Here is a 19,527-nt window from a genome sequence, read left to right on the forward strand (position 1 = left end):
ACAAACCATGTGTGTAACAGTTTAGGGTTGCCAGTTTTAGCAAGTAAGAATATAGGATGCCCAATTAAATATGAATTTCAGAAAAACAACTAATTGAATTTCAGAATAAGTATGTCCTAAATCACTGGCAAATTATGGGGCATACTTATATTTAAAAAGTATTCATTATTTACCTAAAATTCAAATTTAACTAGGCACCGTATATTTTACCTGGCAACCCTACCAGGTTTTTGTGGATGTTGTACACGCTCCAAGGATGCCAAGGATGAAAACTGGGAGAAAGTCCATTTTATTACTATATTTAAACTCACTTCCTGCGGATTTGAAGTACTTCATCAGTCAGAATAATAATTCCCAGTTAATAAACAGATATACTGACACCTCAGGAAATCAAGTGAATTTTGACTACTGGATGAGACCCAGTTCTAACTACCGAAGCGCATTCCATTTATAGTAATTTTTCTCATTAAGAAAAAGTAAAACACAAAAGGGACAACTGATATCTTCAGTTGAATTAGAAGTTAATGTCATGAACTACTACATTTAAAGGCCAATATCATCTTTCATTGATGTTACAAAGCAAATATCCTGTGCAAAGAGGGGCTGAAACACTCCTTAGTGCATATCCTAAGGTTGAAGAGGCCTTTGAACCAATAAATGAGTGATTTCTCCACAGGAGACTAAACATTTCCTTGTGACAGTAAACAAACAACAAGCTGAATTTTATGTTGCACAACTATTTTCATGTATCTGTTGATATAAATAGTTAAAAGAACAGAGGGATTATTGAATTTTTTCTTTCAATTAAAATTAAAATTTTTGTCCTTGACTTAAATGTTAGCAAATACTTTCAAACATAATTATACCTATTTTGTACTTAAATAATTAAATCCTTCCTCTTTGCTCTTGGCCATTACAAATATACAGAAAGGTCTATGTGATACCTTCCTTACCCCAGGAATTGGATTGTAATATTCGTAGTCATTTATTCCTAAAGCCCTAAGTTAATAAAATGTGATGAACTAATGAGCCTAATTAAGCATAGCTTATAGAGTCAATTTCAATACCTTAAAGTCACATCTAATGTTTAGGAAGAAAGTGTTTTTTTGTAGACCTCAAATCACCTTAATTATTCTTTTCCTTTCTTTCTTTCTTTCTTCTTTTTCTTTTTTCTTTTGTTTTTTAATAGTTACCTTCCCAGAAAAGGGGAAAAAGGAGACATCAAATGAAAAGCTCAAATTAACCTTCAAATATTTGGCTAAGAAATCCTTTTTTGCTATTTACATAAACCATAAGAAAAAATCTTGCTAGGACATGATTTTGAAGTAAACCTCATGTTGGGGGTAAGGCTTGCTAAGAAATGCCACTGAAAGCTGCCACTTGACCCGGAATTCCTCTACAAGAAAAACTAGCCATAACTACATGTGAGACTTATAAGAGAAACTGCCGGAATGTCAACTTCATTTGCAGCAGCCCCATATGGTCTGATCACTCTCCTTGGCATGATAAATCACTGGCAGAATCCTTACCTTCCTACGTTTGATCTCTGCTCAGCAAGATGTGGTTTTGATGTGAAGAACTCCAGATCTCTTGGGTCAGAGACAAATAGCAGTGGCACTGACCTGCAAAGTGCTAAGTCTCTATTAGACTCAAGTGAAAAGCCATAGCTTCTGACAAGTTCCCTCTCCACAGAGTTTACCCGACCCACCGTGGTTTTCGTGAGCTTAGGTTGACAAAGAAGCTGCCAAAATGGTTTGGAGGAAAAGTGCCAACAAACCTTTTCTTTCTACCACTATCACCAAGTATCAAAATCAATGTTCCCTAAGACTTAAAGGAGGAATTCTCTTGGGAGTCACTGCTCTAATTTCTAGTACTCTAAGTGTTCAGTGAACACAAAAATTTTTATTTCCAGTAGATCTTTATGACACTGCTAATCACTCATTTACATAAGGAGAATCATTAACAGAGATTTCTGTGGACTACTTTTTGGTAATTATAAGGACATCCTTGGGAAAATATTTTTAAAAAACACTGTTCTGGGGCTTCCCTGGTGGCGCAGTGGTTGAGAGTCCGCCTGCCAATGCAGGGGACGTGGGTTCACGCCCCGGTCTGGGAGGATCCCACGTGCCGCAGAGCGGCTGGGCCCGTGAGCCATGGCCGCTGCGCCTGTGCGTCCGGAGCCTGTGCTCCGTAATGGGAGAGGCCACAACAGTGAGAGGCCCACATACCACAAAAAAACAAAAAACAACAACAACAACAAAAAAACACTGTTCTGAGTGAAAATTTTGGGTCCCAGAAAGACTGTAACTAGATATACAAACAAGTTTGGTATTGTCCTTCTGATCTCATAATCCCAGGTTGGGACCCAGGAAGTTAAAGAGTTCTGCAGAGTCAGGGTGGGATAAAGAAATCTTATGACTCTTCTAATCCAGTCCTTTTTATAAGTACTAGGTGGGTTAGTAAATAAGCAACTCGTTCTGTCCTATCACTTTATAAGTAATAAAAGTGATGTCTAAGGAATTTAAGTAAGTCACCCAATATCACAAAGCATTTTCATATCCTGAGAGCCTAGCATATGAGGAAGTACTAAATAAGCGATCGAGCAATTTGTTCATTCATTAATTCAGTGACTATTTATCGTGTGCCTACATGTACAAGGAACTGCTAAATGAGCATACATCCCTGGCAGAGCTGGGACCAGAACACAGGTCTTCTAATGCACAGTCCACTGCCTTGCTCACTACTCTACAATGTACCTTGAGGGCTTCTATTTCAAAGGAAGGGGTAAGTGGGAGTGGAGGAAGGGAGTTTTCCTTGAGAGAGACAGAGAGAGAATATGCATGCGCTTTCTTTAAAGAGAGAAAGCTATTTATTTCAAAACACTTTACCCTGGAATTCACTTTCTAGTCCCAGCATTCTGTCTATTAGTAACTCTGCAAATGGATCAGACAATATTATTTTCTAGTATTCATCCACTTACTCATTTATTCAAACACAAAAATGTGCGGACCACACTTTGTGCCAAAGGTGCGATGATACCAGCTTTCATGAAAATTTGAATCCAGGAAGATAAGTAGCCCAGGCATTAAGCAATAATTGAATCCCTTGATGTGACATTATCAAACACACAAGTTATTTAGCAGTAATAATAAAGATATTAGATAAACCTAAAAAAAACACATTTGAAAGATTTCTCACAAGACAGTTGGTTTGTTCAGAAGTCATTTGTAACTCTAAAAATAACAGCAGAGTCACTCCAAAAATTGTAAGACAAAAAATAATGTGAAATTTTAGTTGGCTGTAATGATAAGGAGTTCTGAGAAAGCAAAAAGTGTGCTATCATGTTAACAGCTGCGTTATTTCAATAGCCGTCCCACTACACCCTCACAATTAAAGACACTCATAAATAAGCCCTTCATTAGCTCTCTGTAGAACTAAGTCACTGACTTTGCCAGTGTTCATAAAAGCAGAATGTTTGGTTTCTGTTTTAGCTAAATGTAGTTTACGTACTCATATTTATACATACGTGACTATACTTAATGTTGAGCAATCATCTCTCTCCTTAATTGGGATCATCAGGAGTTCCCAAAATCACTCCGAAAAGAACTTCTTTTCTTTCTTTCTTCTCTTTTTCCCTGTTGGAATTCCTGGTAATGACACCAGAATGTGGGCAAACCTCATTAGTCTCCCTGCTGTTTACAAGACAGGATTTATGCTCAGTGTGCTGAACACAATGACACACATCACTAAATGGCTACAACTACCACCCAGGCTTTAATCTGAGAAATTTTTCACTCGGTACAAATACCTATCAGCATGGAGAAACATGGAAGAGCAATTACAGCCAACACATGTAGTCTTTTAAGAGTACCCAATAAATACCCATTTGTGAAGGTTAATTTAATGCAACCTAGGCTGTTATCTGGAATAGTATATGTCACCAATTCAATCCATTAAGTAATGACTACATTCTCAAGAGGGCTCACAGAAGTCAAATGTGGTTATTCCAGGTTCATTGCTTCTGGTCTCCCTAGGGACCATTCCGGCCAACAGCTGGAAGAGCTGACTACAAAGGTTCCCAGGCACAGCTAACCACTTTATGAAAACAGGTAAATGAGTCTAACCAAGGAATGAGGGTCATCAAGGGCCTGTCTGAGAGAAATACTTAGGGAAGCAGAAGAGAAGCACAAGTGCGTAAAAATTTAAAAGGAGATGGAAAAGGTGAGAAGAAGGGATGTTTGACTGGGAAGTAGAGGAGAAAGAGAAATGTGGTCTCTCTAAAAGTGAAGACAGAAATCTGGAGATTATAAAATCTGGCTTAAAGGCAATAACTTGACAGTAGTTTCTTTAGACAGGATTTTTGAGCCATTTACAATGAAACATTAATTGTGCATCCCAATCACCACCACCCTCTGTCACTGAAACTCTGTTAAAGTTTGGTTATTGCATGAATTCCTGCAGACCACTGTTTCTCTATTCTGCATCCCTGCTGAGGTTACATGTAATAGATGGATCTAACAGTAGTTAAGCCTCAGTGAGAAACGGTTGCTCATAAAGGCAAGATAGAACATATCCACCCAACTCTTTCTGGCAAGTGCCTCTTCCACACAATTTATAGTCAAATAACACAAAATGATGGCCTATGGGGAGAGAAGAAGATTTGAAAGCCTATGAAATATATTCGCTTTCAACAGTCTCATTAATCCTCACTCCCAAGTGAATCTGAATAACCATACCAAAGAAAAGCACTTTTTGACGGAAAAAACAAACAAGCAGGTGTTATTAAGGGCCATGTGTGACTACCCAACCAGTGAGAATCCAAAAATACAGTTCTTTCCCATAGCCTAAAGAATCACACCTACCCAGGTGATTCATACCTAAAGTGTTGATTATATCAACTTTTTTTTTTGTTTGAACACACACTCTCATCTTTATGTCAGGTTGAAATTGTTGCTAATGATAGCTATAACAATACCAACTGGACTTAAGGTTGGGATTTGTAGTCAGAGAACTGGGTTTGGGATTATCCTGTAAAACATTTAGCAGAGCTTTAGGCTAATAATCCAAATTTTTTTGTCTTTGTTGTGGTTTTTGTGCTTGTTCTTATTGTTATGAGGAGGGAAGGAAAAGGATTATTTGAGTCTTGGAATTGTCACTTATAGCTATTGATCCTGGAAAAATTAATTAACTTTAATATGCTTGATTGTATCACTTGTAAAATGGGGATATTGATATAATATTCACATAATAGGACTGCCACAATTATTAAAAGCAATCATATGTGAAAAGTACTTTGGAAACCGTAGCATTATATAATGAAAGGATAATATATTAATTAAGTATTAATAAAAAGATAATTCATTGCTATTAGTAGCTATTAATGATAAAATATAACAAGTATTCATTCAACAAATATGCCCTAAGCATTTACACTGTAAGACACTGAACTAGATGCTTCCAAAATACCAACATGAATGAAAGTTTATAAAGTAGTCTAGTTTAGGAGTAGAAGATTATGCAGAAAAATATAACACAAGGCAAAAATTGCACATTTTAGTAGTAGTGCAAACAAGTAACAAGGGCTTTCAGAGAATATGTTCATCTGTTAGGTATTACATAAGTAACATCCACAGAAGGGCTAGATTCAGTTTTAAGGTTGGAGAATTTCATTCTTCGGTAGGTTCTTTAGAATTAGAGGCACACATGCACATATCAAATAACTTACGAAATCCAAATACAAAGGTGAATGTATAACACCAGCTTTGAGTTTGAAACACAATGAGCTCAAATATTAACAAAAAACAAAGTAATGCTACTTTCCAGCCTGGTGCTAAGGAATAATTTAAATTCTCTAAACTAACAGGATGAAGCATAGTACTGAATTAGTTAGCCAAGATATAAATGGTACCATTTATATTAAAAGGTTTAGCATGCGAGACAATAACATGTATCATTGCTAATACATATACATGGAATCTAAGAAAAAAAAAAAAGGTCATGAAGAACCCAGGGTTAAGACGGGAATAAAGACACAGACCTACTAGAGAATGGACCTGAGGATATGGGGAGGGGGAAGGGTAAGCTGTGACAAAGTGAGAGACTGGCATGGACATATATACACTACCAAATGTAAAACAGATAGCTAGTGGGAAGCAGCCGCATAGCACAGGGAGATCAGCTCGGTGCTTTGTGACCACCTAGAGGGGTGGGATAGGGAGGGTGGGAGACGCAAGAGGGAAGAGATATGGGGATATATGTATATGTGTATGTATAACTGATTCACTTTGTTATAAAGCAGAAACTAACACACTATTGTGAAGCAATTATACTCCAATAAAGATGTTAAAAAAAACCACAGAGAAACTCTAAAAAAAACAAAAAAACAAAAAACTGAGTAATATAGCATATTTAGTATTGTTTTAAAAGAGTGTTTTATTTCTGGAATAATAATATTGATAGTTCTACTAGTAGTAATAATAACAATAACTTATTGAGGCATTACCGTCTGGTAGTTTTCCAAGTGCTTTACATGTATTAAATCATTTAATCTTCACAACACCTTCCTTATCTTACAGAGAGTAAAAGTGAGGCACACTTTTGCTTGCCCACAGTTACACAGTTAGGCAAGTGACAGAGTCAGTTTTGAAGTCCAGACTGCCTGGCTGCTGGACTCATTATTTTGCCAGGAAATATGTGATTATTAAGTACAAATTGTTTAAATGGTTATTTTATTTATTAATGGGATCCAGCAGAATAACCTCCATGGACAATATAAGAAAGCATGAATTAATTCAATAAATATTTACTAAGTAAAAAAAATAAATAAATAACATATATCATCCATGAATGCATATACATGTATGAATATGTATACCAATGGGAAAGATAAATGCCAAATACCTCTGAGAAAGGAAGGAGAGGAGAGAGGGGAATGGGAGAAGTTCATAGGGGAAGTGTCAGTGTATTTCTTTAAAAAGATTAGAAGCAAATAGGGCAAACAGTTAAGAACAAACAAATCTGGGTATATGTATGCATGCTTGTTATATTGTCTATACTCTGCTGCATGACTGAAATATTTGATTTCCTCTCAAGTATGTCTAACAATACAATGTGCTGTTGCTGTGCTGAAGCTGAAACATCTCTCTACCTTCTGAATCATCGTGGTGCTTTAACTGCATTCATGTCAAGAATTTAGCATCTTCTATCATGCACCATAGTTATCTGTGTGCATGTTCTCATCCCACACCCAAACAGGAATCCTCTCCAGCCTCTTCAGGACAGGGTACACATCTATGTATCTTTTTGTGCCAGACAGTGATTAACAATGGTTTGTACACAAGAGGCTCTAATAAACATCAGATGAAGAAACAAGCAAATAAATTCAGGGGAGCAAAAGGGTAGCTCTGACTGCAGTTAAAGATAAAAATAACCCCGAGATAATACAATTAGATAACCTTCCCTGTGAAAATCAAGTTATATTGGTATGCTGGTTATCAGACTCTAAAATATAGATAAGGCAGAATTCACTGGTTTCATGTTCAACCAATCAGTCTCATACTATTTCCTGATTTCCTCCCAAAAAGGATTCAGTGAGAGAGTCCAATTTTCACACCTGGGGAAATAAGACTTGAAGCTATCCTCTGCAGACCTGTAGAGACATTTCATCATTTTGTCTTCCCAGGCAAGGTCTTCTTATTTCCCCTCTTCCTTCACCCTAAACCCTCCATCATTACACACACCTCAATCCATATATTTGGTGTGTGTCAATGGTGGGGGTTGGAGGAGGAGGGAAATAGGTGATTTCTGCCTGTTAGTGGGTTTACTAAATTCACACTACTTTGGTAGATCCACTTATCTGGAGGTAGGCTCCATCCTTACTGAGGGAAGAGCTATACATCTTATACCATTTTCTGACTCAGCTTTATCTCTTAGAAATCCCTAGAAATGACCTAGGGCAAAATATCCTAAGAGTCACTGGACTTGAAATCTGAAAACAGGCTAGACAAATTAAAATTATGTATAAGAACACGTATAAAAATATAATCTTTAATTATTTTGAACTTTTCCCCTATAGTTTATAATCAATATTGGAAAGTGTTTTGGTACCCATGATATCCTAAATTCTGTCTAAATAAGGTGTTTCCAGTTTCAACTGGACAATAGGTTTTCTTTCCAGAGATCTAGGGATAAAGAAACTGCTACTTTGGCTCTCCAAAGGTCAGATTGCAGTAAGGAAAGGAAATAGAGCAGGTATCTACTTCTGGAGGTAACAGAGCTGAACTGCAGTAAAAGGAAAGATTCCTTCTATAATACAAATTAGAATGTTCACTCACAGACATTCTAATTTTTAACCACATTCTACAGAAGTCAATAAACCCCCAGGTTTAGCCCCAGGGAAGTTTTGTTAAGAGCCCGGCAAAAGTCTAGATGGTGAAAGCGCTCAATTATTATTCCAGTTGGAATTTTCAAAGGCTGGAAGTGTTTTCAAATCATGTGACAAAACAGAGATTTACTGTAAATAAACTCATTAAGATTTGAAGGGAAACAATATACACATAACTCCATCATCTTACAAGTAGACAGACTAGCAATAGAGAAATGCCTGAGATAAGAAATTCCCAATTTGGGTTATCTCATATATCTGAAAGGTAAAATGGAATAAAGCTCAAAGACATGTCTGAAAAGGCAATTAAAAATTAACCAAGGTGACACTATGGCAATCATTTCTCTGCATTGGTTTGGTGTTTGAGGGGAAATGACTGGCTTTGAAATTACCTGTCACAGCAAACAAAGAAATTAAAGAAATGCTAGGAGGACTTTCAAAATAGTCACTACATGGGTGCTTTTACTTTTTGGAGGGTGAAGTGCCCCCAGATGGGGCAATCAGAACCACTGAAAGACTCTTCAATTTTAAATTTCATAAACTAAGATACCTTCCCATTTCCAAAAGGTATCTTCTGAGAATGTCCTCCTGTGCTGCCATACTTCCCAGATTTTTGCACCAATGACTTAGCAAGATCTTTCTTCAAACTACTTAAAACACCAGAAATGACTCTCTGCCATCTGACATTTAGGCCCAGCCAACTGGGTATACTGAGGCATATGGATGCAGAATTTTGGCACAAGTGTCAGACATCTAATTTGATTATTAAAATACTGGCTGGGAAATTATTTTAGTAACTTTTTAGTAAAGAGAGTCCTTGGTAGGGAAATCTCCAAGGGATCCCATTTGATGAAAATCCAGTGTAAACATATAAGGATTCCACAGCTACCCAGAATATTAAACTCTTATACTTAATTAAAATTGTAAACAATGGCCTGTTTCAGAAAACTTTATTGGTCATACATTTCTGATCTTTCTTAAAATGGGCATCCATTAATTTGAAACAACAAATGTATTCATCACTTCTCAAAAATGAAATGGATCTAGCCGTTAGCTGATTATCATTATATGCCACTTACTTTCACACACCTGCTCGCCTAGTCCTGACAATAATCATCATGTAAGGTAGGTACTACTATTACCTTAATTTTGACAGATGTAGAAATTGATACTCAGTGAAGAAACTCCCTGAGAGGAGACACTGTCCATACCTTGCTTACTATTGCATCTCCAGAATCTGGCACCATACTTGGCATTGTGTGGTGAATAAATGTTATCTGCGCACATAGCTAATAAGTACAAATCTGACCTAGATTTGAACAAAGGCCTATTTTTATTCAGAGCCGTTCTTTTTTCTAAGTAAGTCAAGGGCTTATAAACTTTTTCTGAAATGTGGGTCATACAGTCCTGTTTTAACTACCTGACTCTGCCATTGTAGTAACAGCTACAAACAATATGTAAGTGAATTGGTGTGGCTGTGTTACAATAAAGCTTTATTTACAAAATCAAACAGTCTGTAGTTTGCTGACCCCTACAAGCTGTCATTAAGATAACTGAAAAGATAAAAATAGACATTAGTATTTGTATTTTATTATCCAACTGAGAAAGACTTGAGACAGAACTATGTTGATATTTGAGATGTTTTTATTTTGGTCATGGTTTGATCATCACGCTAATCATCGTCTAATGCAACAGAGAACTTATGCATGCCTGGCTTCTCTTAAGCCAAGCTGCAAGGAAATCAGACCTCACAGAACACGCTCCTCAGAGAATCTTCTACCCTTACATAGAGAAACTATAATTCCTCATTTTATAGAAATAAAGGACAAAAGCACCTCAGCAAATGATGATTCCATATGATTCCTGCCTGTATAGTAGAAGGCATCAGGCAGGACCCCCGAAAAGTTATCTAATTCAAGTCCTACAATGAAGTTGTTTAGCTTTCCCGGGTTAAATGGAGATGATACAAACATCAAAAAGCAGGCTTCCGTGGTGGCACAGTGTTTGAGAGTCCGCCTGCCGATGCGGGGGACACGTGTTCGTGCCCCGGTCCGGGAGGATCCCACATGCCGCGGAGCGGCTGGGCCCGTGAGCCATGGCCGCTGAGCCTGCGCGTCCGGGGCCTGTGCTCTGCAGTGGGAGAGGCCACAACGGTGAGAGGCCCACGTACCGCAAAAAAAAAAAAAAAAACATCAAAAAGCTGTCTAATTATGAAAAAGTATAGTTTTGAAAACCTGAGGTCCCCATTAAACGCGAAATTTGATTAACAGCTAATGATCAAGCAGACAATCTTGATTAGAGCTTTGGAAGTAACCAAACCTGTACCATCTTTTAAGAAATAATCCCTGGTATAGGCAAGAATCTTGCCTCAGACCTATAAACGCCCCCCCCACTAACTCATAGAAATAACAAATATAGTAATGTAAAGTCAGGGAATCAGAAGTCACAAAACGTAGCTCCTTCTTAAAATAAGTAGACCAGTTCATATTCTCTCCATGTTTGCAACAGAAGCAATATACAAAAATAAAGATTTAAAACTCTTTCTCTCAAAAAAAAAGTATGTGACTGTTAGGAAAAGCAAAGTGTATGGTGAGGAAAGCTCTTATCAATTTTTTATAAGTCAAGGCCAAGGTCTTCCTTATCAATTATTCCTACTTCTTCCTACTCTTGTCTCCTTCAAAAGGTTTTGCAAGGATCAAATAAGATACATATGAAAGTGCTAGGTAAGCCATTAGGTCCCATACACAATGTAAGTGGCATTATAAGTATTATCATTATTCTTATTATTACATTGATCAACTGAATTATTGCCATACTGGTAACCAAAATTTGGCATTCCATCTTTCTAAAAAGACCTTAAGCTTCTAGGAGGCTCATGCTTCCTCAGCCCAACCAGCTTAACGAAAAGCACTGTTGTTAGGAAGATGCCACTTAAAAATCCTTTGAACTGAATTGAAATTGATCCCGGGAAACAGTAGGTGTTCAATAAAAGGTTGTTAAATGAATAAATAAAATAATAAATAGTAGTTACCCAATGCACATTAGCTCTAATTTTCAGTTAATTGCCTTTTATTTTTTTCTCTTCTAGTTTAGTGGGTCAGCCCTCCATAACCCCCTTCTTCCCTATGTCTTAGCTCCTCACAGTATCAAATGCTAGAGGAAAACAAAACCCTTTATGTTAGTGTTAGTTATGGGCATAAACTCTCACTGAAAAGTGATCAACAGAGAGACAGCACAATGCATGTCTGTATAGTGGGGGGGGGGAAGGAGGAGGGACTAGTAGAGTCAGAAAAGATGATAGAGACAATAGAGAAGGTAGGGGTGGGATAAAGTCGGAAAATTTTCAAAGATCTTCTGGGAATCTGGAAGAGATCTCCCCTGCAGTTAGGGGCAGTCAGCAAAGAGCAAGCCTTGATTTTATAATGTGTGTACTCCTATAATATATTCAGATATACAAAAATTTAAAAACCAGACTGATAAAACAGGAACAACTCAGAAAATCTTTAATTCATAAAAGCACAGCTAAAAACAATAACACTCCTATGCTAGCTGTTAAGCAGTCTCCTTAGGATACAAGGAAGAGAGTGCACATTCTCCCGGCCCCAAAGTGGTCCCCTCGCTACTTGATGTTGGTGGAGTTATCAGTCTTTCTTGACTAACGCAGTCTGCAGTTTTTGTTTTGTTTTGTTTAAACATATTCCTTATCACTTTTAAAACTTGGGGTCTAGCTTGCTGTATTAGGAAAATAAAAATAGATATATTCCAAAAAGTGGTATTGCTATTGATGATCAGTTCAAAATGGGTGCTGGAACTTCAGAGAGGAAGGCTTATTTGAAAAGCTAAATGTAATTGCCCGAGAGTCAATACAAAATCACGAGTTCAGCCCTTACAGCGCTCTTGGGGATTGAACTTTAATTTTGGAGCATTTTCACTGGACGGACAATAGCAGTAATTTTTATTTCTTATGATCTCCCCTATTCCCCTTTTATAAAAAATGTAAAATACTTTTATAAGAAAGAAAATGGTGAAAAATACAGAAAAATACAACATCACAAGTGCAAAGTTTTCTGAATGCATGCTACTTGAAATACTCAAAATATCACCACTTACATAAAAGTAGTGACTTTATACTGGTCCTCAAGTCATATTTTAAAGTCCTGTCATTATATAGCCTTCACTAAAGAGTTTTTGTTTAACAAGACAAAAATTATTAAGGATCCATCTATATTTGCCTTGTACCATTTTCTGACACAAATATTGTATTTCGTTCCTACATGTTATTCAACAATCACACTAGCATAATAATATTTTAGCTATTACCCTTTTAAAAATTCCTAATGAATGTGGTATCACTGCTCTAAAGGACTGTGTACTGTACCTTGTTCATTCTTCTGCTTAAACTCACTAACATAATTTCCTGATCATAAGTGAATTTTTAAAAACTCTCCATTAATCTTACTTTCCTTTTAAGTAAAAAAAAATCATTACCCATTACCCTCGGCTACCAAAAGAGCAGCTTCTGCTCTTCATGTTAAAGATGCTGCTTGCCCATGCTGCTTGTCTCAGAAAATTCAGAAGTCTCACTAAAGAGCTGAGGAGGAAAGCTGCTGGGAATGTTCGCAGATACCTGATTTTACAAGGTTTTGTGAAAAGAGCTTGCCTTTAGATTAGTAATACTCAGTGTTTATGAGGGTTGTTTGCCAAGCCTAAAATAAGGTGCCTCCTCCCCACAAATTAAAGAATCAAGTTACAATCCATTATTTCATTTTTGATTGTTTTTCTTTGTAATAAGTGGGAAAGTGGATACTGGATAAAAGTCTCCCCTGAGCTAAAAGACTCCACATTAAAGGCTTCAATTAGCTATAAATCAGTTGTCTTTCCTACTGGGGGAGAACAAGAGAAAAAAAGAGAGCGAGGGTTGTCAGAGAAAAAGAGAACTGGAAGAGTTTCAAAATTAAATTCCTAGATACCTAAAACTCCTTTCAGGGGCTGTGAGGAAAATCCAATCCAAAGTAAGACTAAAATCAAACCCTCCCAAATCTGAAGTCCTCTCTCCAGCATAGCTCTTGCATCCTAAGACCTTTAAAGAGAGCGTGAAGAGGTTAGGGACCCTCATAAAACAAAACTGTTTTGCTGCATGCTTTCCCTGCTTGTTCCTAAACCCGGAGAATTGCCACACATTGGCACCATTGTTATGCAAACAACGCCTAAATGGCTGTAACCATTAACGACCTCTCCTTAAAATGGCTTTCAAAAATTTGTCACACCATCTAAAAAGCTAACAGGTACATTAAATCCATCTAAGTTGGCATTCAAAACACAAGTCACCCTGATTTTTATCCTAAAACTTAGCAGGTAAAATTTCAATATTCTGATGGATTTTTTATAAATTTCACTTTCAACCCTTAAGCCAAAACCAAACTATTTACTTCTGGACAAAATTAAGTTTATCTCGTAATAAGCATGATGGAAAACAACTTTAACCGTATTGTGTGTGTGCAGTATGTGTTTAAGTTGATTGGGCGATGTATGTAGTAGAAATCAACTAAAAGGAATAGAAAATCAAACAGGACAACTGTAAAAGGAACTCCAAGAAACATTATTTTAAATCGCATCTATTTCTCTCTCTCTCCCACCCCAATGCCATAACATAACCGCCCCCCCCACCGTGTGTATAATCAATGCATTTTTTTCCATGTCGAATTTGTGGGAAGTAAATTCTATTTATATTAAGGTAGCGAACTCATTTCCTTTTTATGTTGTGGTGCAACAAAAAAATTCCTGCTTGGCGAACCCGAGATGTCAGAGTTCATTATAAAAAGTAATTTTTTTTTCAGTTCAAAAGCGAACCCGTTAATTTGCACGAATTTAAAGACTTCTCAAGTTTTCCAGGAAAACTGCCACTGCCTACAGAATTCGAATGAAATGCTGACATCGGATCTACTGTACTCAGCAGCCAGGTTTCCATGAAATCTGCAAAGGCGGCCAGAGCGTGGCGTGCCGGACGCTCCTACGCGAAAGCCGCTCGCAGCGCACCGTGCGGACTGCCGAGGACCCGAGCGCGGCCAGCAGCCCTGCGGCCCCTGAAGGTGGACGGCCGAGAAGAGACGGCCAGGCTGCGTGGCCGACCTGGCGGGGAACCCTTCTTACCCCTTTGAGGAGTGGAAGCGGTGCCGACGCCTTCCCCGCAGCAGTCCGGACGCTGAGAATCCGACCAGAAGGCAGCGGCAAATGCGGTTTGGGAAGGAGCCGTTGACGGCGACCCTCAGCGCCGCGCAGCAGGCTGGGGCGAGTCCCCGACGCGTCCCAAGATCCCGGCAGGACTTCAGAAGCCCCAACACCGAGGATGGGGTGTTGTCCCTCTGCTGCGCGGGGACGGCAGGCTGGCCCGTGAGACCCGGGCCCCAGACCCCGTCACGCCACCCTCTCCCCCTAACAGACCATGGAGAGGAAGGAAGGTTCTAGAAAGTCTCCGTGGACGGCCGGCCCTCTCGGCGCCTTACCTTGGTATACTTGATCTCGAGGTTGGGCGTGGGCGACGGCAGGAGGTGCAGGGACGCCATGAGGGCGGCGGGGTCGGCCTTCACCTCACCGGGCATCTCGATCTTACTGGAAGTCATGAAGGCGGGCCGAGGTCTCGCTCGCCCGCGGCGTGGGCTGTGCGGGCTGTGCGCTCGGTCCGCGAGCCAGGGGCGTGCTCGCCTGTATATAGGCAGGTGTCAAGCTGGGGCTCTTCTTATTGGACGTGAGGGCCGAGGCGCGGGGGGCTGGTCCATCCTACCTAGGACGCCCCGGCTCAGCCCCGATTTACATAAAGCCCGCCGCCGGCGCAGCGCGGCTCGGACGCTCCGGGCCCACGGTCAAGTGCGCCTGCCGTACCCCTGTCCCCCCTGGCCGCGGGGGCCGGCCCACGCCCACGCGGCCGCCGCAGTCCTCGACGGCGGGAGCGCAAACCTGCGCCGCGGCCGCGCGGGGCTCAGCTGGCTGGACTGGCCTCGCTCCGGCCGGGACAGTGTCAGCGGAAGGCACACCTTGGCGGATATGGGGCGCGGGTCGTGGACCCGGAAGCGGAGCGGGGGCTGGCGGCGGACCCGAGCGGCCCGATGCTGACGCGGCCCCGAGAGCGGGGCGCGGTGTCGGCGGGAGAAGACTGGGGCGCTGAGGGTGCGCGGCAGAGGATGGGGCGAGCGACGCTGCAGCGGACGCGGAGATCCCCTACTGCCCGGCGCCTGCGGGAGCCCGTCTCCCCTTCTCTCCCGGGGACGCGCGGGACACCCTCCGCTCTCCTTCCCCGGGCATGTGCGCCCGGCCCTCCGCAGCGACCCCAGTCCCCGCGCACACGCACTTCCCGAAACGCGGCCCGAAGCACGCCGTGGCCACAGGGTAGGGGACGAGTAGTGATGGGCGCGAGTCTCTCGCCCCACACTCAAAATGAGTATCCCCGCGAGCCTGTCGACGTCGCGCGGCCCTCGCCAGGACTCTCCCGCCCAGCTGCTGCCCTCTGCTGGCCGAGACCACCCCGGGCGGTCTGGGCTGCGCTGGGAGGATGGAGCCTTGGTCCTGGTATGCTCCGGGGAGTTGCAAGTTGCACTGACCCCTCTGATCTTTCTCGCATGCCTCTTTCCAGCCTGTACTCTCCTCGCCCCCAAACACACAAGGATACACCAGTTTTGCTTTTCTGTTGTTCTTCACGCTAACAGCTATCATCCCGCCAGACACTGGGCTTCTCACTTAATTGCTCCTTTGGGGTTGAGCTCCCATACCTATACCCCCCCCCCCGCCCAATTTAAGCGTTTCTGTAGCTCCAATAGATCTTCTAGTTTGTGGGACGCTAGAGGTCAGCATATAGGTCTACGTCAAGAACACAGACACCCCATGTCAGAATGGGCTTTGGGCTCCATGGGCTAAATCTGGAATCCAGATAAAAAGACCTTTATAGGTCGCTTCCCTTCCTCACTCTCCATGTAAGCCTGGCAGAGGCCTATTGATTCTTTGGATGTTAAGTGTCAGCCAGAAAAGATCCTGCCTTAGATACTTTCAGTAACTAATACTGCCCTATGCTCAGTGCTTGGATACTAAACAACAGTAGAAATAGACCTAAATATTTCATTTTAGTATTAAGTCTAAAGAAATAACTTCCAGCCTCTCAGAACCCAGAGTATCTACACAAGGTTACCAGAGTGAATTGGGTTTTTGTTTTTGTTTTTCTTGAGAAACTAGGAACCTTAGCTTAGGCAGTTACAAGATTCCAATTCACAGGGGATCTCTATGGCCAAAAATTATGCCTTAATAATAACAGTATATGTTCATGAAATAGATGAAAACCTTATAGGGTTAGAGATACAACTGAGAGGTAAAAAGTAAGGTTAGTTGAGGAGAGGGAGAAGTCTATAGCAAGGGAAATCAGTGATGCTTGTGGAACAATTCTACAAACATGTTTGCACCTTCTAATGCAAGGCAAGGTGCTAGAGACTTGTTTACAAACAACATGGACAGCCCTGGACGTTAGTGAGCTTAAGCCCTTCCCCATGGAGAGGGAGATCACTGACTATGAGAGGCTGTGGGGAAAAGTTACAAAAGAGCATCAACAACATGATCTGGGTGCCCCATCAAGGAAGAGGCCAGCTCTCTGGGGACGCTGACCTTTGAGCTAGGCCTTAAAAGAAAGGTCAGGCTTCAACAAGGGAGAGAAGGACAGTACAGGAAGAAGAGTCCACAAGAGCAAAGGTGCAGAGACGTGAGAATGCTTTTTATGGGACATCAGTGATGCTGGGGGAGCAGCAGATGAGGCTGGCAAGGCAGTTGACTCAAGGTTGTAAGGGCATTTATTCTTGAGGCACTGAGAAGGACAAGTCATCAAAAGATTCTGAGGAAGAGAAAAGGGAAACCTGTATAAATTAAACTGATAAATGAATATTGTCAAGAAAGACTATCACAGGGACTTCTCTGGTGGCTCAGTGGTTCAGAATCCACCTGCCAATGCAGGGGACACGGGTTCGAGCCCTGGTCTGGGAAGATCCCACATGCCGCGGAGCAACTAAGCCCGTGTGCCACAACTACTGAGCCTGTGTGCCACAACTACTGAAGCCCACGTGCCTAGAGCCCGTGCTCCACAGCAAGAGAAGCCACCGCAATGAGAAGCCCACGCACTGCAGCGAAGAGTAGCCCCCATTCACCACAACTAGAGAAAGCTTGTGCACAGCAACGAAGACCCAACGCAGCCATAAATAAATAAATAAATTTATGAAGTTTTTTTAAAAATTAAAAAAATAAAGAAAGACTATCACAAACCAGAAACCATTGATTTATATTCTCCACAAAGTATAAGACAGGGGTGTTCACCCTTGACCACCTCTGGTGTGCTAACTCCAGTTCCATCACCATGGCTGGAAGGAATAGGATGATAGAGTTATTAGCGTTTTTTACACAGTGAGGAAGAGTAATAAGAGATTCCCTTCTTGTTCAGGCAAGAAAGTGAGGATCTCTTGGCTTCTCCTAAACATTTCCAAAACATTTCTTCTGAACATTTCCATTTCCGCTGACTACTTCAACCGTAAATGAAGGTAACTTTCCTAAGCTCTCTGATTGAGGGACATTTTCTCTTCCTGATCTTAAGTTTTGTTTCACTTTTCCCCATCTTTTACTATAAACATTTCTGTTCATAGATTTCTAAGATTTTTTTCTTTGCATGATCATTCTCTTTTCCCCCTATCTTCAGCTCATGATTGTGGCCATTTTTTTGTCCAAACTCTAATTCAAGATGCAGGACAAGATTTAGCAGAAAAGAATAGTGAATTATAACTACTTCAGTCTTCTTGGTTTCTATTAGTAGAATTTATTCTGCTGTTACTTTCAAAGCTGCCTTAAAATCTCTTCTCACATTCTTCTTCTTTCCTCTTCTCTCTCTTTTATCATCTTGTTTTGTTGTCCTCTCATTTCCTCCATATATTTCAACAATGGTTGAAGTAGCAGTCTTTATCTTCAGGTTTCTAACATTTTGAATTTCAGTCTTTTCCCTGATTTGGCTAAGAAACATATTTTTTGCCCACCCTTATAATGTTTCCTTCTCCCACCCTCCCCCACTTGTAATTATCTATTTTTTAGGATACATTTGTTTAAAACCCCCTGCACAAGGGAACATAAGCTATAGCATGCTCTATTTATTTCCTTGTGAAAACATTTTATTAGGCCTGGTGGAGCCAATATCTTGGGGTTGTAAGGAGAAAAATAAATTCTTGCTTCATATTTCCTCACCTAAATAGTTGAATTGCAAAGTTGTAATTTTCAGACATCAACTTTATGTGAAGCTTGACTTTAGGTATGAAACCATAGCAATTTAAGCTTCTCTTCAGATTACAGTTAAAGGGGAAAAGTATTTGTTAAACTGAGAAACATGTTTTAGAAGTCAATGAGGGAAACTAAGTAGAGCACAAAGATTCCTTCCAACGAAGGAACACTTTTGGTTTTGACAATAACTGAATGTCCAGCTTGGACTTCAATCTTTTGTGTTTAGGGGCTATTTCAGCCTCAGGTGGCCCTGCTTAATTGCCTTCCTGTTCCCATCACTAACCACGATGACAGCCTACCTTTTCTAACAGATACACTTGCATTTTAATTTATCTGCAAAAATAAATCACACATTATAGCATTTCCTTCTTCTGAGTTAATTGAACCAGTTCCTTAAATGTCTCTAAGTCTAATGATTTGAAAGAGGCATGGTGTTTGAAATATTTTAAAAATTAGGGCCCTTGGGTTGTATGCAGAATGATCTCAGTGCTTATTTCAGATATAAGTGTTTCCTAATGATCTCATTCATCTCAAATGGGATACGCCTGGCTACTTTATTTGAAATGTTTCCTGAAAACTCTAACAGGAAAGCTTAATGTAAGGTGTATTTATAGAGAAATGGTATTTAATATATTAACAAAAGCTTATAAGAGCTTTACATATTTTTATCCAGAAATGCTTAACGAAGTATTTTCGACCTATTATGAAAACGTCTATAAAATAAATTCACTCATATTTTTAATTTAATGTGAATGTTAACTTTTTATTGGGATCTAAATGCTCACTTAATTATTCTTTTCCTTCCAATATCTAGAAGAAAAGAGGCTGAGATTGTGGCATTTATTAACCATAAAAAT

The 19,527-nt window shown here is 40.3% G+C and overlaps 1 protein-coding gene across 1 annotated transcript in view; it reads right to left on the minus strand.

The window, feature by feature from the left end:
- The window catches only part of ALDH1A2 (aldehyde dehydrogenase 1 family member A2), a 98,846-nt gene extending 83,777 nt beyond the window's left edge, over nucleotides 1-15,069 (minus strand). Inside the window, exon 1 of the mRNA XM_082618376.1 lies at nucleotides 14,887-15,069. Coding sequence (XP_082474502.1) covers nucleotides 14,887-15,003 — 117 coding nt within the window. The 5' untranslated portion in view covers nucleotides 15,004-15,069. The remainder of the gene's footprint in view (nucleotides 1-14,886) is intronic.
- Nucleotides 15,070-19,527: the final 4,458 nt, after the last annotated feature.

The sequence above is a fragment of the Mesoplodon mirus genome (assembly GCF_964341445.2).
Source record: "Mesoplodon mirus genome assembly, chromosome: 4".
Taxonomy (NCBI): domain Eukaryota; kingdom Metazoa; phylum Chordata; class Mammalia; order Artiodactyla; family Ziphiidae; genus Mesoplodon; species Mesoplodon mirus.